This window comes from Mustela nivalis (assembly GCF_964662115.1).
Source record: "Mustela nivalis genome assembly, chromosome: 2".
NCBI lineage: Eukaryota > Metazoa > Chordata > Mammalia > Carnivora > Mustelidae > Mustela > Mustela nivalis.
In genome coordinates, this window is record NC_139021.1 from 147,614,234 (window position 1) to 147,638,766 (window position 24,533).

The following is a 24,533-nucleotide window of genomic DNA, read 5'->3' on the forward strand; positions in this document are numbered from 1 at the left end:
TCCCGGAGGTAGGATCGCTGCAGGCGGCGGCGAGGGTAGGGGCGAGGATTGGGAGCGAGAGAGACGGGGTGGGGCCGAGGGAGGGAGGGAAAAGGAAAGAGGGGAGGGAGGAGGAACAAGGGGAGGGAGATCACAGGCGCGGCCGGTCCGCCGGCAGCCAGTAGGGAGGCCGCGGGGACCCGGCGACGTCGGAGTCTCTACCGCGGACAGAGGCCCCCACCGCCTTACTGCTGACGCGCCCCTGGATCCCTTCCGGCTCATACTCCCGCCCCTACTCTTGCCTGGTGCGGTGGAGCTGCGGCCAACGCGGCAGAACCGAGGAGGGCAGGTGAGAGGGGCTGGGCTGGAGGAGCGCGGCGCGGGGAACAGAGCGCAGGGAGCCGAGCCGAGGGAGGTGGAGGAAGGCTCCGTCTAGGGAAGGCGCGGGGATCTAGAGGCGACAGGATCCGCGGGATTTTCCCGAGTCCTGAACCGAAGCGGCCGTCGGGGAACCGCCGGGAGACTGTTGGATTCCACCGCTCTGGCGCTTGCGCGCCGAGAGTGGAGGCAGGCGGACCGGGAGGGAGCAGGACCGTGAGAAGTTAGGGGGAAAGGGCTGGGAGAGGCTTGACCGTCAGGCTCCGCGGCTCCACGTGCGTATCCTCGCTTCTCTATTCTCCTGGATCCCGGTGTGCTAAATGCCGAGGTCTGCACTTTCCATGCCCAGCCATGGCGTTGCCGGGGCTCATGCGGTCCCCCTTTGAATTGCGGGTGCGCCCCCGACCCTCGTGGAGGCGGGAGGTGGGGGAGCAGCCGCAGGTGACAAGTGTGAACTGGGTCCCAGGGAATCCCTAGAGGACAGGGGCCAACTGTGTTGTGGGGGCGGAGCTGGGATTGGGCGCCGGGGGCAGAGCGGAGACCCTCTCCTGGCAGCCTTCGGAAGCTAGGCTGGTGGCAGCATGCATTGGAGGGCACCAAGTAAAGATAGACAGAAAGATACGCGTTCGGATAGACATATGCCTCTTAATTGCGGGCCCATGGGCCAGGGAGGAAAAGCAGCCGGGAGGACACCAGGCCCTCCCATTTGGTCCCCAGGAAGCCATCCTTTTCCAATCTCACACCTCTCAAAGATACAGGGTTTCCAGCTGCAAAAGGGCCTCTACCAACTGGACCTTGCCATCACCCACTGTCCTTTCAGAACTCTGCAGCCCTGCAGGCCCCTGACTTGGATGCCCGCTGCTTCCATTTTGCAGGGTGTCAGGGCAGCTACCACGCTATTCAACAGCTCTGGGGGCCACCTAGACCAGAGCATCCTGGCACAGAGTTAGTGTGGGTTCTGTATTCTCTGCCTAGTGCTGCCAGACAGCCCCAGGCTCACCCATTCCTGAGCCTTTTTCATCCATCTTTCTGAATGCTCTGTCCTTGGGTCATCTGTGCCTGGAGCCTAGCCCCCCTCTGTGCTGTGCTTGCTTGGGGTGGGGGATCACATGAGCTAAACATCAGTTTTAGGCTCTCAGAAGAGAATAGAGGATGGGTAAGTGAAAAATCATGGGTGTGTGGCTCTGAGGTTCTGCTTAGGGGGGTCGCTGAGGGTAGAGGATGGTCTTAAAAATGGGCCTTTGCCCCTGTTGTCCTGGGTTACTTCTACTGTAAATAAAAAATTATCCATTTTTCATCAGGCTGAGTCAGGTGGCCCCTAGGGCCGGAACTGCCCAGCTGCCCTGTACAGTCTCCCTGAGCATTCTCATGCCACCCACACTAGGAACCTACAAACCAGAGACTGATTGCCTAAGTCACGGTCCAACCAGCAGACCCCAGGACCCTCCACCACAATCCCTGCCTTGGCCACAGGCCAGGCTCCCTAGTTGGCCCAGACTGTGTCCTGGAGCCCACAGCCTTAGAGGACCTATATTCATTTACGCAGGCATTCACGCATGCGTGCATTCCTTTTATTCAGCTACCCAGCCCTGATCCTACTCTATGCTCATCACCCAGCTGGGTCCCAGAGATGTAGCACTGAACACAACGGGAGAAGCTAACAGTCTACTAGGAGAGATTTTAATCAGCAAAACATTTATCTGTTGGATCTCAGGCAGGAACAAAGCGAGTACACTGCCAATGACCCCTTGTGATTTGGAGTGAGCCTGCCTGAACTTGCTCTTTCCCACTCTGGCCTGGGGTGGTCAGTTGAGCCTGGGGGACAGTCTTATGGAACAGCTGTCAGCTAAAGGCTTGCTGTAGACCTCTCTCTATCCCATCTGGGGACTCAGAAAGGACACTGTGGTAAGGGGTGCTGGTCTGGAAGTTGGGAGGTTGGGACCAGGTCTATATGGAGGCCTGGTGTAATTGGGCCCCACATCCAGCTGTGGTCTCCTCCCAGGGAGGGGTGGAATATCGGAATCTGGGAGGTGAAGGGTCCGTGGCAGTTCTTTGTGGCTTCTGTATTGATGCCTCCCTGCTTCTTGGTCCCCAGGTCTGCACCTCTGCTTCCCCAGCCAGGAGTCACCACAATGCCCATACTGGAAAAAGTTCCCCAAAAGATGGCAGCAAAAACTCCCAGCACTGAGGAGGAGCCTGTGAGTGACTTTTGGAGTCCCATCCCTTATCCCCACTCTCCCCCACTCACCTATCCTTGCTTCCAGAATAGTCCTGTATGGGACTGGCCCTGAGCACTTGCCTGGCGACCAGCCCTGCCCTCTCTCTGCTGGGCATGAAGCCCAGGCTGCAGTCCTGCCCTGAGCCTGGGAGAGCCTGGAGGGGTGGGGAGTGGCTTCAGGGGGTGCTGAAGAATTGCTGACAGCCATGCTTCCTAACTCCCAAGGCCAGGAAGAGCCCTTGACCCAGGTCAGGTACTCTATTCCCAAGGCTTTTCCCTCTCCCCAAGTTTCACTTGCAAAGGCTTTGAGCCCAGTGGAGTTGCCTTAGGCTAAGACTGAACTCTCTAAGCCTTATCACATCTCAGCCCCAGCTGCTGTCCCTAGTTCAGTCCTGAAGACTTAGGCACAATCTTCCCCACTGGCTGAAGGCAGTGCCACCCCTCCTTAGGCAGGCATCCTCCCTCCCCACATTCCTAAGTGGTGGAGCAGCCCATCTAATCTGCAGGTCATTGAGGTGTTGGCCCCTTGGTGACATTTGTCCTCGTGCCACGTCTTTCCCTGGGGCTTCATTTGGAACCCTAATCAGAACTTCTTGGCTTTTCCACATGAAATTGCTCACCACACTGTCCTGACTGTTACAGCTGACAGACAGCTCTGTTGCTGAACATGCCATGGCATGTTCCTCACACTGGCCTGGGGCTTCCTTGAGAGCAGCCCTTCTTTCTCCATTGTTCCCAAGTCCAGTCCAGGGCCTGGCTCACATGCACTGCCCATGAAATGTGTACTGACTTGAGACTCCAGTGTCCAAATTAGTGTCCTCATTGGTACATGTCCCTATCCAGGAAGCCCAGGATAGTCTGGGGGAGGAGCCCCAGAGGGCTGAGACATGTGAGTCGAGATTTCCTGCCTCATCCCATTTTACCCACCACCCATTCCCCATGACTGAGTCCCAGCACACTGTCAGAGCCCTGAGGAAGGGTGGCCTGATTCTAGCAGGGGCTCCACTCGGGTCTGCTGATACTCTTGGCAAGGCCACCAGCTGGACTGGGCTTTCTGCAGGTGCCTGCCCACTTGCCCACCATAGTCCCCAAGAGAAGGAAGAGGGAACCAGAGCAGCTGGGTGAGGGGTAGGCATGGCTCTCTTGAAGTGGGCTGAGCAGCCTAGAATGCCGCCCAGAGCACCCTCGTCCTCAAGCATTCTCTGGGATAGGAGCAGCCTACAGTTAGCACTGACACCCTCCTCCCTCCCCTTAGGGCAGTGAGCTCTCAAGACTGGATCAGGCAGGCAAAGACTCCCATTCATTCATCAGCACAGGCTCCCACACGTGGTCCCTGTCTGCCCAGGGCAGCTCTGGGGAGGGCTCCAGCTCAGGCAGCAGCAGGACCAGAGCACAGGCAAGTTTTCAGTGGGTCCCTTTACTCCACAGCCTGCCCCCACCACCCCAAAGGGAAAAACCCCTGAAAGAAGGTGGCCCCCTACCACCAACTTTGTGAACTCAAATCGGTACTATGAAAAGTCGTGGTTTCTGGCTGTGACTAGCTCAGTGAGGAAGAAGGAAAAGGAAGGGATAGAAAAAGGAGCCAATCTCTCCTTCAGTGTTATACCCTTTGGGTCCAGAGATGAACTAGCTTCTGAAGCCCCAGCTGGGAACAATTCCTAAATTAATGGTGACCAGCAGCCAATATGAATAACGGATCTCTTTTACCTTATACCCATTCTTTATGGTTTAAAAGCACTCTCATGTAGGATCTGTTTGATCTGATAAGAGGTAGAAGCTATTACCCCCATTTTACAGGGGAGTACACTGAGGCACAGAGGTGAGGGGGTTTGCTTATGATCACACAACTTGTCGGCATCAGGTTCAATGCATGAACCCAGGTCTGTCTGCTGCCAACATCAAGGTCTTTTCCTCTACACTTTATCCCCTCCTGGGGGCAGGCCTGGGATATCAGAAAAAACAAACAGAAGATTTCTAAGGTCAGAATTCCACTGAGCTGGGTCCTAGAAATAGGCAAGACCCAAGATGGGGAACAAGGATAGGAACAGATGGAGACACACTCCAGGGACCAACCTGGGGACAGGCATAGTCTTATAGACCCCACATAAGATCCGGCATAACAAGTGCCTGTCAACTCTCTCTTCTAGGAGTTGCCCAAACTTCCAGTGCCCCCCCTGCAGCAGACCCTCGCCACTTATCTGCGATGCATGCAGCATCTGGTACCTGAGGAACAGTTTAGAAGGAGTCAAGCCATTGTGCAGCGGTTTGGGGCCCCGGGTGGCCTTGGGGAGACCCTTCAGCAAAAGCTCCTAGAACGACAGAAGAAGACAGCCAATTGGGTAAGAGTTGTTGAGAGGGGGCAGACTGCAGAGAGGGCGCAGCGCAGACAAGGGAACCACAGGGTGGGGGGCAGGGAGCAGACGTGGAGACAGGGGTTTGGATGAGGGGCAGGTAGGTAACAAAGATGGGGCAGATGGGGGGATAGGGAAGAGAGGAGAAACAAGGGGACAGCAAGGGCAAAAATGAGGGACAGACAGGATGTGGGATGGGAGATAGGGATGGGGATCAGGAGGGGCAGATGGGAATAGAGATGAGGTGATGGGGAGAGAGAGGGAATGGAGATGGAGAACAATGGGAGTCAGGGATGGGGGGACAGACAGGGACAAGGATAGAGGACAGATGGGGAAAGGGATGGGGACAGGTGGGGCCACAGGGGATATAAATGGGGCAGTTGGGAAAGACAGGGTACGGAAATGGAGACAGATGGGGGACAAGTATGGCAGATAGAGATGTGGCAGCAGAAGGTAGGAGTAAGTTCAGGGAAGCAAAGAAGGGGAAAAGTCAGGAACGGGACACACAGAAGGATAGGCAGGGTTCAAGGATGAAGTACCAAACACCCAGAATAGGAAATTGGGATGGAAGAGAGGGAAGGTATGGGGCAAAGATGGAGGTCAGTCATGGGGGACTGGAGAGCACACAGGCCCCAGCAGGTAACGGGGGCTCAGGGTGTATTTGTGGAATGAAGGAATGAAGCACGTGATCCAACAAAGTATCCCAGTCATTCCTGGGGGCTGCCAGGATGGGACGGGTGCTCTCCACAGGCAAGGTGACCTTGTGCAGAGGGGTATGGCCCCTGGGGGTAATGGCACCGCTCCTGTTCTCCCCAACAGGTGTCTGAGTACTGGCTGAATGACATGTATCTCAATAACCGCCTGGCCTTGCCCGTGAACTCCAGCCCAGCCGTGATCTTCGCCCGGCAGCACTTCCCAGACACGAACGACCAGCTGAGGTGAGGCCACCATGCTCCTGGGCTCACAGCTGGAGAGTCTGCCTGGAGCCCAGCCCCAGGACCAGGAAGGAAAGGTGGAGGTTTGTGCCCTGGCTGAGCTCTCTGAGGCCCAAAGCGCCCAAGACAGAGGCCGTCTGGGCCACGGGTCCAGGAAGTAGGTTAGATGAGGCTGCTCTGTGAGGGACAAACACAAGGTCTTCCTCAGAACATATTTATTTGGGATGCAGTGGACAGTAGTGGAGGCCGTGGTTGCCCCACCCCCTGGTGTTTCGATGGCATTCTTGCCCTGGCTGAGGCCCTGGAAGGAGGTGTGTACTCTCTGACCCCACCAGGACTTGAGGCTTGTACTTGGCCCTAGGACACACTGCCCCAGACTGTCTGAGAGGAGCTCCGCTGAGCCCCCACCAGCCCCGAGCTCCAAACAGAGGCTCCGAGGGGGTGGAAACGGTTCCTTCCTGCCAGCTGCCACCACAAGAGCCTCTACCATCTGCTGTAATTTCAGGGCTCACTGAACCACTGGAACGGCCTCTGGGCCCACCGATGTTGCTGGGGGGGGGGGCGGGGTAGGGAGCATTTGCACAGGGATGTGGCTGGGAGGAAGGGCCTCTGGACAGGAGTGGCTTGGAGCCACACCCAATGTGGCCCAGCATGACCACGGTTCAGAGAGGAAAAAAAAAAACCAACCAACAAACAAAAGAGGCAGGGCCTACCTGGGCCTACAGGCAAGGCTCAGCGATGCTCAGAAGATCCCCCATTCCCTCCTTCCCCACCAGGACTAGCCCCACTGAGCTGCTGGCCAGGCAGCCTGTAGCCCAGACCTCCGGGGAAGGGGGGGTGCGGGGCAGAACAAAGTATGCCGATAGATGGACGAACAGCTTCTGAAAACAGTTCTCAAACTGCATCCAAGGGGGCATTTTCTTCCTGATGCAATCAAGCCAGGGTCCTCATCCATGGACAGTTGAAATGACACAGTCCTGCGGCACCATCTCTGATGATGTCCCTCCCACCCCGCCTTCCAGCACCCCCTTCCATTTTTATTACCACTAAGGGGACCAAATTATTGACTTTCCCCCAGGAGACTGGATTTCCCCAAAGCTGGGTTCCTGGCCTAGTCTAGACCCAGCACAGTCCTTTCCTAGGGAGAACCCTACCCCTGACAATCCGGCCTTCTCCTGCCTGCTCTGCGGCCCCTCCCAGCTTCCTCTCCCTCCTCCTCCTCATTCACCTTCAAGGATCCTCTCCTCCCCGTTATCCGTTACCCCCACAGGACCATTTTAATCCAAGGCTTTTGAAGGACTGGCAGTGTGATGGCAGCTTGGGGAAGGGGTCCTTGAGCTTGAGAGCTGGGGTGTGGAGTGGAAGGAGTGGAAGGTTGGATAGTGGGAAGGAGCCTGGGCCCCTAAGAGGAGAACCTCAGGCCTGCTCTCTCTCTCTGCAGGTTTGCAGCCAACCTCATCTCTGGTGTGCTCCACTACAAGACCCTGCTGGACAGGTAGGATGGGGCCAGCCTGGGGAGGGCAGTGCCCTGATTTAGCACGGCCTGCTGAGTCATATGTCTCCCTGACACACTAGCCAAGGAGCTCCCAGAGGGCAGAGACCTTGTCTTTTCCAGCTCTGTGCTTCCGGCTCCTGTCATAGAGCAGGTGCATTACCACCCTCCTCCACCCCCCATCCCAACTCCTCCAGCATCAGAATAACCTTTACCCCGGCTGACCTGAACATTAATGGGTCCTTTTCCTAGCATGATCCCTGTCCCATCATAATCTCTTTACATTGCACTCCCCCACACACCCACATTGTTACATGCACCAGGAATTTAGGGAATCCAGGAGAAGGCAGAGAAGGAGTCCTGGGAGTGTAAGCCAGGTGATGGTGGATTCAGCCTTGTTAGTTGCCAGCTGGGGGAATGGTCTCCCCACACTGAGCCCATGCACCTGGCTTCAACCTCCCTGGTTTCCTCCCCAGCTTGGACACTTGTTTCCAAATGAGCCGTGGGGAAGGACCAATGTATTTTTTAATTTTATAAAATGTAAAACACTACAAAAATGAATCTGCAGAACAATGGTATAAAGGTACAAAATACACAACACGTATTTTATTTTTATTTTAGACTTGACAAAAAATTCCACTGTCAAATTGCTATAATAAAAGTTTCTGAGAGCTCCCACTGACTCCCACAGTTCAGTGCGGTGCCTGTACTTCAAGCAGCAGGGGCATGGGACACCCCACCCTCCCTCTGCCCCAGCTTACCCTCAGGGCTCAGCTCACATGGCTGGTCCTTGTCACCCTGAAACCCTCCCATTTATCAGCTCATTGCTTGTTGTCTATGCTTTACCTACACAGCCCAGGACCTGTGCCCCATTAGAACAGGACACTCACGTTTTGTTTGCCACGATCACCCCAGATCCCAGAAAGGTGCCTGGCACAAAGGAGGGCTCAATTTGTTGCCTGAAAGGGAGGAGGGAAGGAGAGAGGGTGAAGAGACAGAGAGAGAAGGAAGAGGAGGATGGAAAGGAAGTGGAGGGCGGAGGGAGGAGGGAAGGAAAGATGGAAGAGAAGGAAAGAAGGGGAGATAGAGAAAGGAGGAGAGGGGAAAGAGGGATGGAGGAAGGAAGGAGAGAGATAAAGGGAGGAGGGGAGGAGGAGGGGGAGGAAGTGGTGGACGAGAGGCCAAGGGCAGGAATCAAGAGGGACGCAAGATGTGTTGAGACCACAGGAGAAGGAGGACTTTCTACCATGAACTCAGAGAAGGCTTCTGGAAGAGGTGATGCAAGAGTAGGCTCTTGAAGGGGTGGAAGGAGTTTTCCAAACAAATTCATTGAGCACAGGGGTGGGGTGAAGGCAGGCTAAGCGAAGATCAGCATAAGTGAAGGCGTGAGGACTGAAACGCAAGTTCTGTACATGTAGTGCCCGAGGCAGGGGTGAAGGAGACAGTCGGAGGTTTCAGAAAACCCCAAGGGTCTCTCCATGGGCCATGGAAATAGGGCACCCCAATACTTCAAAGAGTGGGGAATCCAGCTCCTTGATGGCCATCCTAATGCAGTTCTGGTTTTTGTGCCCTGCCTTGCTAAATCGAGTCAAATAGCACCAATTCCAATCCCTTCCTCTCTCCCTGCTCTCCAGCCACTCCATCCCCACCGACTGTGCCAAGGGCCAGCTGTCGGGGCAGCCACTCTGTATGAAGCAATACTATGGGCTCTTCTCCTCCTACCGGCTCCCTGGCCACACCCAGGACACACTGGTGGCCCAGAAGAGCAGTGTCATGCCCGAGCCAGAGCACGTCATCGTGGCCTGCTGCAACCAGGTAAGTGGCCCTCTCTGCTGCAGCCTTTCCAGCTGGGGAGGGCACAGGAGTACCAGTCTGACTTCACCAAGGGTGCTCAGCCTCCTCTCGGAGGCACACAGTGAACTAGGACAGAGTAGGTTCTCTTGACTCCTAGTCAGTCCCACTTCTCTCCCTTGAGTTGGATTTTAAGAACGAGGAGAGTCATCGATTGAGGATGACTTCCATGGGCTCCCATTTTGGCCCTGACCAGCCAGGTTGGCTGGTCTGGATGGATGGTGGGGTCTTCATGAGACTCAGCAGGGCCTCAGCCACTCCTCATGAGTCACCCAGGCGGTGGCCTTCCTGGAGACCACATGCAGACAGATGGACAGCTTTACGGACTCACTGTCCAGACCTCCATGTCTAAGCTATAAGCTTGCCTACTTACATGTATTCATCCTGCTGATTCCATAGTGACTCGCAGGAGGGCTTGGAAGCTCATCTGACAGAAGAGCTGAGCAGCCTGTCCAAGGCTGAGAAGGCCTCGGAGACCTGGCCAGTGGCCCCTGCTTATGGCCCACCTCCTAGTAACTCATGACTTCACACTGGCTTCCGGGAGCCCACAATGGCCCATGAGGACCAAGGGGACAGGCTGAGCATAAGGACCCTTGGCCCCTTACCAGTGCCCACCAGGCTATCTATAGATTCTATGTTGAGCCTCCCCCTAATTATTTCATCTGACAAAAAGCTGTTTTAGGGTTTTTTTGGTTTTGGATTTTTGTGGGGTTTTTTTGGTGTGGGTTTGTTTTTGGTTTTGGGGTTGTGTTTTTTTTTTTGTTGTTGTTGTTTGTTTGTTTGTTTGCTTTGGTTTGGTTTTTGGGTTTTGGTGGGCTTTTTGTTTGGTGTTGTTGGGTTTTGGTGTGTTTTCTTTGTTTGTTCATTTGTTATTGTTATTTTTTCTAAAACCCAAGTCTAACGCCTGCCAGTTAGATCTCATACCCAGAGATCCCCCAAATATTCCTGTCACCACATTTTCTCTTGGGCTCCCCTGACATTTGCAGTCATTGATAGGAGCTCAGGGAAAGTCTGTCATCCTAGGTTGGCTCTTCCCACCAGAAGCCCACCTGGGAGTTTGGCCACAAACAAGAACTTTTCTCCATCTTCATTAAAACATCAAACTAGCATTTCCCAGCCCCCACATGCTGCAGTATTCATCCATTCTAGAAACGCCCCCAGGGCCCCTGCCCTGGACCAGGCCATGCGTATGCTGCTCAGGGCACAACACCAGGTTCTCATACCAACTGGCAGAAAAGGGATCAGAACTTGGGGCTGGAATAAGACCTTTCATGAAGCCCAAGACTTCAGCTTCAGAACTGCTAAATGATAGCTCACACATCTCCCTTGGAACACACACATGCACACATGTATATGTACACATATAGGGATAGAACTTTTGCATGTTGTTTTTCATTTTAATCTTCCTCTGCATATTATTTGACTTGCCTTTTTTTCTCTGCTTCAGTTGTGTTTGAGATCTGTCCCTGTAGCCGTAGTTCATTCCCGTTAACTGTTGAGTAGATGTGCACTAGACAAATGCGCTACATTTGACTTAGCTGTCCCCCTACTGGAAAACACCTGGGCACCCTCTACCATGTTGTTATTGCAAATATGACTTATATGCACACTCCTTCACTTATCTTCGAGGCGCAAGAGTATATGTTTCTCCAAGCCTTAGTCTAAAATATGCATATAGAGGAGTAATTGCTGAATCATACAGAACACATGTTTTTAGTTTGGACAGACGCTGCCCTCCAACAACAATGGTGCAAATTTATACCTGAACCCCACACGAAGTAAGAACCATAGAAGGAAGTTTTATTTGAGCTAAGTTTAATCTGCCTTCTTTGATTTGGGGGAGCTTGGAGTCCAGCACCGCTGACAGCATTGGTTGGGTCCCCAACTTGTGACTGTTCAGAGCCATCACGTACCTTGAGATCCCTGGGCCTGAGTATCCCCCACCTGGGCTCACGTGTGAAGGCTCAGTGAAGGCCCTTCGCCTTGGGCTGGCTGCCCTGAGTGACGTGTTTGACCTGTTTCCCCCACAGTTCTTTGTCTTGGATGTTGTCATTAATTTCCGCCGTCTCAGTGAGGGGGATCTGTTCACTCAGTTGAGAAAGATAGTCAAAATGGCTTCCAACGAGGATGAACGCTTGCCTCCAATCGGCCTGCTGACGTCAGAAGGGAGGAGCGAGTGGGCTGAGGCCAGGACGGTCCTCGTGAAAGGTTAGCAGCAGTGCCCAGTGCGTCTTCACGTTCATCTCATCCTCATGCCCATTGGCTTTCCTTCCTCCAGGGTCGGGCACCATGCCTCATCCCCATTTGCCATAGCATGGAGAGCTCAGGCCTCCCTCCAACTCAGGACCCGACAGCACGTGGGCTGAGGCACCCGGGGGCTGACAGCACCTTTTGTACCCTCATATTTCATCCGGCAATGTTCTAGCTTCCTGGATGATTAGCGCTGAAATCCTGGGATGTCTGGGAATATTGGGGGAGTGAAGGTTTTGAGCTGGAGGAAGGCTGGCTACAATTAAGCAGTTGTGATTTACTGGTGGGCAGGGATGGTACCTATTTTGAGGGTCTGAGTCACTGGCAGAGCTGTCACATGGAGATATAGGATAGAGCCCAGCTCTGGGAGGGTGGTTCACTGCCACGGTCCTGGAACTTTTCATCTTCAGGCTGACCTATCCTTCTGGCTGGTTGCTGCTCTTAGGAAGGTTTCTAAGCATTCCCATAAGAAAGTTGATAATAGGGGCACCTGGGTGGCTCAGTGGGTTAAGCCTCTGCCTTTGGCTCAAGTCATGATCCCAGGGTCCTGGGATCGAGCCCCGCATCGAGCCCCTACATCGGGCTCTCTGCTCCGCCGGGAGCCTGCTTCCTTCTCTCTCTCTCTCTCTGCCTGCCTCTCTGCCTACTTGTGATCTCTGTCTGTCAAATAAATAAAATAAAATAAATTTTTAAAAAAAGAAAGCTAGTAATAGTCTTAAAAATTTTAAGCCATCCTTTTGGAAACTCATTTTCAAATCCAAAGCCAGTCCTATTCCCAGGAATTAGTTGCAGTGCTTTCCCTCCTTGCCTAATTAGAGAGTCCAGGATAAGAGAGAAGGCTTCTGTGGAACTCCATGTGCATCTCGGGCTCTCCTTCAGCCAGGTGTCCATTCCGACTCCCCTGAGTGTCTGTCAGCTGAGGATCTGGGTGAGGCTTGGAAAGGTAGGAGGCAGAGGCAGAGGGGAGGAAGCCCCTGCCCCCGAGGAGCCCACTGGACAGGGGAAAGGAAGGCATGGGGTGGGGGTGGGGGGCACAGATTCAACCAGCCACGTAAAGCAATAGAGACAGCAGGTCCAAAAAAAAGTGCTCTAGGACTTAGCGAGAGGAGGGGGCCTTTCCGCTTGGGAGGCCTGTGAAAGGCTTTGTTGGAAGAGGTGGGACTCAGCTCAGGTGTCACTGCCTCAGGCCCCCTAGGGCATCCCCCACTCAGCACATTCTGTCATCTTGTCCTGCTGTCTTATACTAATTGCCCTTGTCACTCTCTGAAGTCAGCTTCTCATTTGTTTATGCATGCTGATTACCCGCCTCCCTTCCCTAGTCTCTGAGGAGAACAGGGGCCTTATCTGTTTGGATTAACTTTTTAATCTGCTGTGCCAAACACAGTGGGGCCCCAGTAATATCTGTTAAATAAAAGAGTGGAGGGTTACGAATGATAGCAGGCCCCAGACTTGTTGCCTCTCTACCAGTTAATGATTGTTCATTCAACCATGGGGCACCTGCGGAATGCTCAGTCCTAAATCAGGGGCTGCACGGGCCACAGGAGGGTGTGAAAGCCGAACCCGTCCTCATAGACCTAACGGCCAAGTTGGAAAATTAATAACTTCTCATTGGAAAGTGAGTTATTTCCCTCAGGAGACCATGGTGTAATCAAATCCCACTCCTCTCCCCTCCAGGGACAGGGACAGGCATCAGACAATCCCCTCCGCTTCCAATACAGTTTCCACTTTATTAGCAGACCAAGCTACCTCCCTGCAGGACTGACCAGGATTGCCTTGAGGTTTAAGTGCTTGGGCTGTGCTAATCGGAATTAATTTGTTAATGGCACTTGATCTGGCTTTCTGAATGGAAGTGCTGTTTCTGAGGGCAGCGTGACAGAGAGGAGGGGCCCACAGGCTTTCTCTTCAGAGATCTGATTATTGTGGTTGGCACGGACTGTGTCATCGGCACAGCAGGAAACCAACCCTCCAGAGCCCTCCTCCCTAGAGCAGCACCAGCCTACAGAGAGGAAACCATTTAGGAAAGGATTTCACTATAGATGTGAAAGATGGCAGCAACTTGGACGAGGCTGGAAAGTAAAGATGAAAGACATGAGTGGGGTCCAGATACATTGCAAAAGAGATGTGACAAGGAGAAATAGAAAAGTGAGAGAGATTCCTAGATTTTTTTTTTTAAAGATTTTATTTATTTGACAGAGAGTGATCACAGGTAGGCAGAGAGGCAGGCAGAGAGAGAGAGAGAGGAGGAAGCAGTCTGCCTGCCGAACAGAGAGCCTGATGTGGGACTCGATCCCAGGACCCTGAGATCATGACCTGAGCTGAAGGCAGAGGCTTAACCCCTGTGCCACCCAGGTGTCCCAGATTCCTAGATTCTTGATTAGAGCATCCTAAATGGTGATTTCCCTGTGATGGGAACCAGGTTGGTGAAGTGACTACAGAATGAAGTCCTTTCTAAGTATGTCAGGTTTGAGATGCCTTGAGTCATCTAAGTGGAGATGTCAAATTAGATCTATGTGTCTGGAGCTCAAGAGAGAGGTCAGTACGGAGACATAAATTTGAGAGCCATCAGCACATAAGTGATTTTTAAGTCATGGACCTGGGTGAGATCATCTAGAAACAGCGGAATGGGTCCTTGGAGGTCAGGTAGGGAAAGATGCAAAGCGGATTGAGAAAGAGCAGCCTATGAAGTAAGGAGCAAACCAGGAGATGAGTCATGAAGATCCAAAGGGAAAGAGGAAGCGGCCAGCCACTTGGAATGCTGCTCAGAGCTCAAGGAAGAGCTGGACAGAGAGGAGACTCAGAGCTTGGCAACACTAAGTTATCAGTGACTTTCACCAAGACCAGACACAGGAGTAGGAAGGATGAATGATTGTATGCTAATGGGTGTGATCCAACAGCAGGAAGAAATTGTTGATGGGACTGTCAATGAGTAGGATCAGTTAAGCGTGGATGACCCTTTTCAGGTATTTTGGTATTAAAAGAGCAGGAAAATGAGGCAGTTGATGGGAAAGGATGGGAGTCAAGGGAAGTGTCGAGTCGGAGAGGCAAGTGCATGGTTGTATGCAGACAAGTCTATGGAAGTACTCCAATAGGAGAAATTATTAATGAAGACAGAGGAGATGAATGGAGTCATGGGATTCTTGCAAAGGCAAAAGGAAATGCAAGCCAAAGAATAAGAGACCTTTGGTTGGTACGGGAAAAACTGAAACCTGGGCATGCAGTCGTGGTGGTGGGAACGTGAGGAGGTTCCTGACTGATGGCTTCTGGTCTCAGATCAGCAGAGCAATGGCCATGAGCCGAGAGAGGCACCAGTGGCATTCTGAAGACAAAAGAGAACACAAGAAATAGCCCCTTGGAAAACTTGATGAGATGTATGGACTCTGTTGAGCTCATATTTAAGGGCTTTGGGGTCATATGTTTTAGGAGAAATTAATTAGCTTTGTTTTACAATTTGTTGCCTCAGGTTCAGGCAAAGAGAAGGTAGGTCACCAGGTTCAGCCTTGGCTGGAGAACATAACCGAGGGAGAAAAGGTGAAGGTATGGCAAGGGACTGGTTATAGTGTTGGGATCTGAAAGGGGGAGACTGAGGGTCTGAGAGAGGAGGGTGCACGTGGGCTGGGTCCTCCACACAGACTGCAGGAATGAGGACTGGAGTGGTGATGGGGAGGAAGAAGGTGAACCAGGTGCCCAGACTTGCATGATGGGGAGTTGTGAGGACATCAGGGGAATGCAGCAACACGGGGCCAGCGACGATGGGGATGGGAATGTGGAAGTCTAAGAGCTGCGGCTTCAAAGGAAAAGCAGGGAGGAGCCGCGCAGGCGTAGGGACAGGGAGAAGAATACCACCGACCCCACCAGACTCCCACGGTGCATGAGTGTGAAGGAAAATAGTCTCCTGGAGAGGTCACAGGAGGTGTGTCTCTCAAGTGTGTCCCTCAGGGGGTGCCCCCCCCCCCCCGGTGAGGCAGGTGAACATAACACTCTCAGAAGAGATTAGCAGTGCAAGGAGACCCGCCATCACTACTCAGACGTCATGAAATGTTCGCGAAGGGGGAAAGGTGCGGAGGGTAAGGGATGAGTCCATGCAGGGGACATTAGAGCAGCAGGGCATTGTATACAATGCTCCCAAATCCTCAGTCTCTGGGAAGGTACTCTCCTGGTTCCAGGTGTGGTTGTGGGGGCTGGGCTAGGGGTTTGATGGGCCCAGGTAGGTGTTGTCTGGCAGGAGCTTTCTCGACCAAGTTGAGCTCCTGTTGACCCGTTGGAGGTCTGGACCGAGACATCTGAGCTCAGACAAAATCTGAATTCTCATAGGGTCCACTGAGAACCAACGGGGCAATTGATTTTATCCACGCGTTCTCTCTAGAGAGACCGTCCCTGATCCTTCACTCTGCTCCCCAATCAAAACAGCTCCCTTCGTTGGCCCACTGGCTCCCCAGCCTGACCCTGTGTCATGACATTGGGAGGGTGGAGCTCACAAGACAGTGGACCAGCTGTCTGCCGTAAAACCCAGGCTTCCCCCTTCACCCAGTGCTCCCCCCACCCCCTGTGGCCCCAGCACTGCTCACACAGAGCTCTCTGAGAATGTGGTGCAGGAGAGGTGAGTGTATTATCATCTCTATCTGCAGCCTAATCATCCACAGCCAACACAGAATAAGATCTTGGAGGTCCAAGGGCTAAGAGATCTGGCAGGACCATCACTGCCCCCCCAGAAGCCTGTGGTGTTGTTGGGGAGACCCGGAATAAACAGAATTATCAGGACAAGAGTGGACAGGATAAAACCAAAGGAGCGTCTCCAACAGGAGTCCTGAGGGAATTTGGGGATCTTATCCCCTGTGCTTGTCATAGCTTAGGAGGGCTTCCTGTGTCAAGTAGAACATGAGGCTAAGCCCAGGTGGGTTGAGCTGGCTGTGACTGGGGCTGGCTAACAAATCAGGGTCATATGGAGAACCCCTAAAATAAAGATTCTGGGGTCCCAGGGATTTTCCAGTGGGATAGGGATGAGGCCAAGAAATCTTTTTTTTTTTTTTAAGGTTTTATTTATTTGACACAGTGAGAGAGGGAACACAAGCAGGGGGAATGGGAGAGAGAGAGAGAATAAGGCTTCCTACCAAGCAGGGAGCCTGATGTGGGGCTCAATCCCAGGACCCTGAGATCATGACTTGAGCCAAAGGCAGGCACTTAACCACTGAGCCACCCAGGTGCCCCAGGAATCTGTATTTTTAAAGCACCTTCATGGTCAGCCCAGGTTGAAACCAACTTAAGCAGATATTAAGTTAGCAGCTACTGTGCATGGAGGTCTCCCGTGATGCTGGCCTTACCCAGGGCCCTTTCTGTTCCTTGTTGCTCTGAGTCTTCAGCAGAGCCCGTGAGGTGGGGATTCAGCCCCACAAAACATAGGCGGCTCTGTCTCCAGCAGGTTGAGCTAGTCTTCACCCTTGGAGGTGGTCAGTGACGGAATGAGGGCATCTTTTTCTCCCAAGCCCAAGATCCTCAGGGCTCGCAGGCAGGGCAGGATTTGAGGCCTCAGGAAGGGAATCCGTAACTTCGCAGGACCTCCCTCCCTGCAGAGCCTCGAAACTGTGGCCTTCCTGAACCCAGGAGGACCAACACTGTTATCCTGGTCTGCAAATTTAATTAGATATTCGGCCCTGAGTCTGGAAGACTACAGTGCTTGTCAATTTGTAGGAAAAGAATAGCCAGCTCAGAGAGCCGGCACCCCCCACCCCCCACCCGGAGCCTGCTGGCTTTCCTGGGTGCTGTGTGGAGATCCTGGGAGCTGACTTCACGCAGATGCTTGTGTTTACACAGCACCGTAAATATTTATCCCCAGCAGCCAATTAGAGCTGAGCCACTGCCTTCAAGGAGGGAGCTGACAGAAGGCAGCTACGTCTGGAGAAGGCCTTGGTCATGGTTTACAAGAACCGCTCGGGATGGGCATTTTGCTACTTAAATATTGTCATCCAGAGATAGGCAAGTCTGCTGATTTTAAAACCAATTACACATTAGCAATAACAGCCTCTCTGATTTAATTGGCCCAGAAATACCTCCCGGGCTCCTGAGGCTGAATGCTGTTTTCTTTCCTCCGGGGTGGGGGTTGGGGAGGGTGGGAGGCATTTCTGGGGCCATTGTCTGCCTCCCACAGTGGAAGTATGAAGATTCCGGTGTTTGAGGGCCTCCAGACAGGGAGAGGCACATGGCCTGTGGCAAGAGACCTGGGCTTGCCCTGGCCCTCCTCCCGGGGCCCTGGAGCTCGCTTCTAGGCTAGGACATGGAGGTGGTCGCCTTGCCCAGTGGCTAGGACCAAGGGGGTGCAGAGAGGCTGCAAAGCAGGTGGTCTGGTCCCTGGGGCACCGAGGCTGTTCACTAAAGGATTAACTCTTAATTAGATTTGGGGAAATACTGTGGGGATGGTTTGTCCGAGGCTCACAGCCTCACTGGAAAAATCTGATAGACTGCACATGGGCACCTGTTGAATCTGTTCCGTCGGTGACAGTGACCCGTGGCCTCAGACTGAATGGCCTGGATTCCTTGCCTTGGAACCCTAATCCTTATTAACTCTGAGCCGCTCCTTTGCGTCCCCTGGGCTTCTCACAGGCCACACACTCCAAGTGTGCACTCTTTTGTTTCATTTCTACCCCCGAGACCCTCTCTTTGACCCTCACTTTCCATTTTATGATATTTGGGGTTCAAAGTGAGTGGGAGGTGTGTCTTTTTGTTTATTTTGCTTTGCTTTGTTTCATTTTTTATCTCCTGCCCTTCTCCACTCACCACCCCTCCCCTAATTCTGCAAGTATGCTAGCTCTTTAAATCTGCCTTTGTGGGTGTTTCAAACCCAGAAGAAAGAGCAATGCTTAGTTCTTGAAGGTTTTTTTTTTTTTAATTAAGTTAAACTTATTTGGGGATAATTGTAGATGCACACACCCTTACAAGAAATAATCTCCCCCATACCCTTTTTCTCCTAGTGCTAACATCTTGTAAAACTCCAGTACAACATCACAATCTTGACATTGATGCAGCCTACAAACAGATCATTCCCATCCTCCCAAGGACCCCTCCTATTGCCTTTCATAGCCACACCGATGTCCATTCCAACCCCATCTGTCCTTAATCCCTGGCAACCAGGAATCTGTCTTCATTTCTGTAATATTATTGCTTTAAGAATGTTGTATAAATGAAATCATATGGTATATAACCTTCTGAGCCTTTCTTTTTTTTCACTTGATGTAATTCTCTGAAGATTAATCCACATTGTCCCATATGTCAATAGTTCATTCCTTTTTATTCCTTGGTATGGGTGATATCATTCATCCATTGAAGGACACCTGAGTTATTCCTATTTTTTGGCTATTACAAATAAAGCTACTATAAACATTATATTTATATGTTTTTGTGTGAGCATAAGTTTTCGTTTTAGGAAAAATTCCAGGAGTAGAATTGATATCTGCATGTTTAGTTTCTAAAGAAACTGCTAAAATTTTTCCAGATTGGTTGTACCACTTTATATTCCCATCAGATGTAGTTTCTCTGCAACTTTGCCAGCATTTGGTGTTGTCACTATTTCTTAATTTTGCCTTTTTCAGCAGTGTGTAGTGATATCTTACTGTAGTTTTAACTTACATTTTTCTAGTGACTAATGATGTTGAGTATCTTTTCATATGCTAATTTCCATCTTCAGATCCGCTTTGGTGAAATGTCATTTCCCGTCTTTTGCTCATTTTCTGATTAGATTGTTTGGTTTTGGGTTTGTTGTTGTTGTTGTTTTACTGTGAATTCTGAGAGTTGTTTATATATTCTTTACTTGCCCTTTCTTGGCTATGTGGTTCTATATTTCCTCCCAATCTGTAACTTACAGTTTCATCTTTTTAACATGGTGTTTCACTGAGTAAATGTTTTCAGTTTTGATGAGGTCCAATTTGTCAGTTTTTCCGTTGATGAATCATGCATTTGATGTCAAGTCTAGAAATTCTTTGCCTTGCCCTAGGTCCCCCAAATTTTCTCCTATATTTTTTCCAAAAGTTGATATTACATTGGTACATTTAAGTTTATGATCTATTTTTTAATTAAATTGTTTATAAGGTGTGAGGATTTATAGTCAGGCTTTATTTCTTTTTTTATTTAATTTTAATTTTAATTTTGATCTTATTTATTTATTTTGCCTATAGCTTCCAACAGCTCCAGCAATGTTTGCTGAAAAGGACATCCTTTCTACACTGAATTACTTTCATACCTTTGTCAAAATCAGTTAGGAATTTTTATTTGAGTCCATTTTGAGGTTTTCTATTCTCCTCCATTGATCTCTGTGCTCCTCTATCTGCCAATACCACATATTCTTGGTTATGTAGCTCTAAGTCTTGAAATTGAATATACTGGTTCCTTCAACTTTATTCTTCTCCAAAATTATTTTAGCTATTCCAACTTACATATAAATTTTAGACTAATCTTGTCTATACCTACAAAAAGTTTTTTTTTAAGATTTATTTATTTATTTATTTGACACAGAGAGAGAGAGAGATCACAAGTAGGCAGAGAGAGAGAGGAAGGGAAGCAGGCTCCCTGCTGAGCAGAGAGCCCTACTCAGGGCTTGATCCCAGGACACTGAGATCATGACCCGAGCTGAAGGCAGCTGCTCAATCCACTGAGCCACCCAGGCACCCCTACCTACAAAAAGTTTTGCTGGGAGTTTGATGGCAGCAGTCTTAAACCCGTGTATCAGTTTGGGGAGAATTGACATATGCACCATGTTGAGACTTCCTATTCCTGAACACAACATCTCTCCATTTACTTAGTTTTTCTTTGATTTCTTTTATTGGTGTTCTGTAGTTTCAGCATACAAGCCTTGTACATTTCTGTTACATACACTGAAGTGTTTCAGTGTTTTGCATCATTGTAAGTGGTATTATATTTTTAATTTTGGTGTTCATGTCCTTGTCCCTGGTGTACAGAAATACAATTGATTTTTGTATGTTTATCTTGTATCTTGCAAACTTGCTGAACACATTAATTCATTCTAGGATGTTTGGGGTGGGGCGTTGGTTTGTTTAGGTTTTGTGGGTTTGTTTTTTTTTTTGGTATATTTCTTAGAATTTCTACACAAACAATCATGTCATGTGAAAGTAGGGATTTTTTTCCCTTCTGATCTCTATCCCTTTTAATTCTTTTTTATTGCCTTATCGCACTGGGCAGTACTTCTGGTACTATTTTGGATAACAGTAGTACAAGTGGATATCCTTTCTTTTTCCTGATCGTAGGGAAAAGGCATGTGATCTTTCACCTTTAAAATGATGTTAACTATAGCCCTTTTCGCAGACGTTCTTTATGAAGTTGAGGAAGTTCCCCTCTATTTTCATTTTTCTGGGATTTTGTCATGAATAGATATTAAATTTTAGGAGTACTGTCAAATATTTTTATTGCACCAATTGATATAATCGTGATTTTTCTATAACCTGTTAATATGGTGGATTATATAGGTTGATTTTCAGCCTTGCATTCCTATAATAAGCCCCACTTTGTATATAATTCTTTTTACTTATATATTGTTCAATATTTCTGTATCTATATTCATACATTCATGAGTATTATTGGCCTACAGCTGGTTGGGTGTTGTGGCTTTTCTTCTTCTTTGTACTGTTTTCATCTTGTTTTGGTATAAGGATAACACTCGATTCATAAAATGAATTGGGAAATATTCTTAACCTCTTAAGTTATCTGAAAGGAATTGTATTGTTGTATTTTAGTTCTTCCTTAAATATTTGGTACAATTCTCCAGTGAAAACTTCTGGGCCCAGAAATTTCTTTTTCTGGAATTTAAAACTTATAAATTCAATTTTCTTAGTAGTTATAGGTCTATCCAAATTCTTTCTTATTTTTCCTTTTGTTTTTATTTATTTGACAAAGAGAGATCACAAGTAGGCAGAGAGGCAGGCAGAGAGAGGGGAAGCAGGCTCCCTGCTGAGCAGAGAGCCCAATACGGGACTCGATCCCAGCACCCTGAGATCACGACCTGAGCTGAAGGCAGAGGCTTAACCCACTGAGCCACCCAGGTGCCCCCAAATTATTTATTTTATATATGGTGCATTGTAGTAGTTTATAATTCTCAAGAGATCACTCCATTTCATCTAAATTGTCAAATTTATGTCTGTAGAGTTGTTCATAGTATTTCTTTATAATCCTTTTGATGTCTGCAGGGTCTGTAGTACTAACCCTCATTTCATCCCTGATAGTGTTCTATCTTTCCCTCACTCTCTCTCTTACAAGTCTTGCTAGAACTTTGATTGATCCTCTAAAGGAACTAAATTTCTTTTTATTGTTTTTGTTGGTTTTTTTTCCCAATTCTGTTGGTTTCTGATTCTTGTTATTTCCTAACTCTTGATTGCTTTTTGTTTATTGTGCTGCTCTTTTTCTAGGCTCTTCAGGTAAGAGCTAATAGAATTCATTCAAGACTTTTCTTCTTATCTATATAAGCATTTGTGCTATACATTTCCTTCTCAACAGTGGTCTAGCTGTGACTCACAAATCTGGATAAGGTGTATTTTTATTTTCACTCATTGCAATGTTTTTTTCTTAATTTTCCTTAAGAATTCCTTCTTTACCCATGGAATCTTTGGGAGAGTATTGTTTGGCTTCCAAATGTTTAGAACTTTTCTTGTTTTTTATTGTTACTTTGATTTCATACATTAGAAAATACATTTTGTATGATTTCAGTTCTCTTCAATATATTTGAGGATGTTTTATAGCCTAGAATATGCCTTGGCATATATATTCCATGGGCACTTGAAAAGAATGTGCATTCTGCTGTTGTTGGATGGAATGTTCTATAAATGTCAATTAGATTGATCGATGGTGTTGTTGAGCTTTTCTATATCCTTGCTGACTTTCTGTCTAGTTGTTCTATCAGTTACCAAGAAAAGGGTGTTTAAGTCCCCAAGTATAATTGTGAATTTGTCTACTCTCCCTTCACTAGCTTCTCTAGTGGTTTCCATAGGTATTACTTTATATATATAATTTATCACTGTCTATAGTTATTGAAATTTTGCCAGTTCTAGTGAAATTTAGAAAGTTTACCACCCTTTACATCCCTTTACTCTCCCATGTTTATAATATACTTGTCTTAATTATTTCCACTAATATAAATTTAGTGCCACATCAGGCAGTGTTACAGTTTTATTTCAACAGTGAAACATAATTTTTAAAAACTCAAAAAGAGGGGCCCTGGGTTGCTCAGTCGGTTAAGCCTCTGCCTTCGGCTCAGGTCATGATCTCAGAGTCCTGGGATCGAGTCCTGCATCGGACTCTCTGCTCATCAGGAAGCCTGCTTCCCCCTTCCCCTCTACCTTCCTCTCTGCCTACTTGTGATCTCTCTCTCTCTCTCTAATAAATAAATAATCTTTAAAAATAAAACAAACTCAAGAAGAGAATGAAAATTTATTTACTAAAATATTTACTTTTTCTATTATTCTTCCTTCTTGATGTTTCAATGTTCCTTTCTTTATATAATTTCTTTTTTTGAAGGGGGAAATTCCTCTAGCTTTTCTTTTAGGGCAGGTCTGCTGGGAATAAGTTCTTTTAGTTTTTCTTCATCTAAAAATGTTTGATTTCCCTTTCTTTTCTGAGGGATATTTTTGCCAGATATAAAATTTTGGGTTGACAGTTCTTTTCTCTCCCTACTTGAAAAAGTTTGTGTCAGCCTTCATGGTTTCTGATGAGAAATACACCATAATTTGAATTGTTTTTTTCCTCTAGAGATAAAGCATCATTTCTTTTTCTCTGCTTTTAAGATTTTTTCCTTTGTCTTTAGTTTTCAGAAGTTTGACTATGATAATGTCTTGATGTGGATTTATTTTAATTTATCCTGTGGATTTATTTTAATTAACCTTGAATCTTTAGGTTTATGTCTTTTGCCAAATTTAGAAAGCTTTGGGCCATTATTTCCCTGAGTACTTTCCTGATCTGCTCTTTTTTTCTGTCCTTCTGGGACTCCAGTGATATGACTGTTAGATCTTTTGTCCCACAGATTTTTCAGTTTTATAATGATTAATTTTAAATATTTAAAATATTTGTCACCTAATTCTAACATTCCTGTCACATCAGTGTTGGGCATCCACTGTCTTTTTTCATTCAAGTTGAGATTTTCCTGGTTCTTGATGTGATAAATGATTTTCTGTTGAAACCTGGATGTGTTATGAGACTCTGGATGTTATTTAAAATTTGTGTTCTAGCTGACTTTCTGACAAAACTCCAGCAGGAGCAGGGTGGGTGCTACCTTATTATAGCCGGGTGGAGGTAGAAGTCCAGGTTTCTCATGAGGCCTATATTGACAACCTAGGGGAGGATGCTTCTTATTACTGGTAGTGAAAGTGGGAATTCAAGGTCCCCACATGTTCTCTATTGATGCCATCTGGAGGAATTGAGGTGGTGGTTACTATCCAAAGGAGATGAATGTTCCAGCTTCTCCCTGAGAGCATGTCTCCTCTGACCCATCAGAGGTTGAGATGCTTCATTACAGATGGGTTATGGTAGAAGTCTAGGCTCCCCACTCTGCCTTTGCTGACATGGAGGAAGGTCATTATCTAAAGGTTTCCTGTGTTGCTAGTCTTTCTCTTCCCTGGTCCTTTGACTAAAGAAAGCAGGTTTTGCTGGATTTTTTGTTTGTTTGTTCGTTTACATTGGCTTGTGTTTTATGTTACTGGCTGTTTGAGCTCTAAGTCTGGGAAATTTTACATAAAACCGAAAACCCAGTGTGATCATTTTTTAGGGCTACCGTAACAAAACCCCACAGACTGAGTGGCTTAACCAACAGAAATTTAGTTCTCACCATTCTGGCAGCTAGAAGTCCAAGGTCAAGCTGCTGGCAGAGTTAGTTTCTCCTGAGGTCTTTCTCTGTGGCTTGCAGATAATCGCTGTCTTACTGCATCTTCCAGTGGTCTTTTCTCTGTGTGCACACATTGCTGGTGTCTCTTCTTCTTCTTACAAGGATAATAGTAATATTGGTTTAGAACTCCACACTTATGAACTCATTAGACCTTAATTACCTCTTTAAATGCCTCATTTTTAAATATAGTCATATTGAGGGTTAAAGCTTC

General features: G+C 48.6%; 1 protein-coding gene across 1 annotated transcript in view; it reads left to right on the forward strand.

Moving 5' to 3' along the window:
- The first annotated feature begins 258 nt into the window (after positions 1-258).
- CHAT (choline O-acetyltransferase) overlaps positions 259-24,533 on the forward strand; it is a 48,105-nt gene continuing 23,830 nt past the window's right edge. The window contains exons 1-7 of the mRNA XM_082722563.1: positions 259-328; positions 2,453-2,555; positions 4,723-4,914; positions 5,746-5,864; positions 7,303-7,356; positions 8,988-9,168; positions 11,235-11,412. Coding sequence (XP_082578689.1) covers positions 2,490-2,555; positions 4,723-4,914; positions 5,746-5,864; positions 7,303-7,356; positions 8,988-9,168; positions 11,235-11,412 — 790 coding nt within the window. The 5' untranslated portion in view covers positions 259-328; positions 2,453-2,489. The remainder of the gene's footprint in view (positions 329-2,452; positions 2,556-4,722; positions 4,915-5,745; positions 5,865-7,302; positions 7,357-8,987; positions 9,169-11,234; positions 11,413-24,533) is intronic.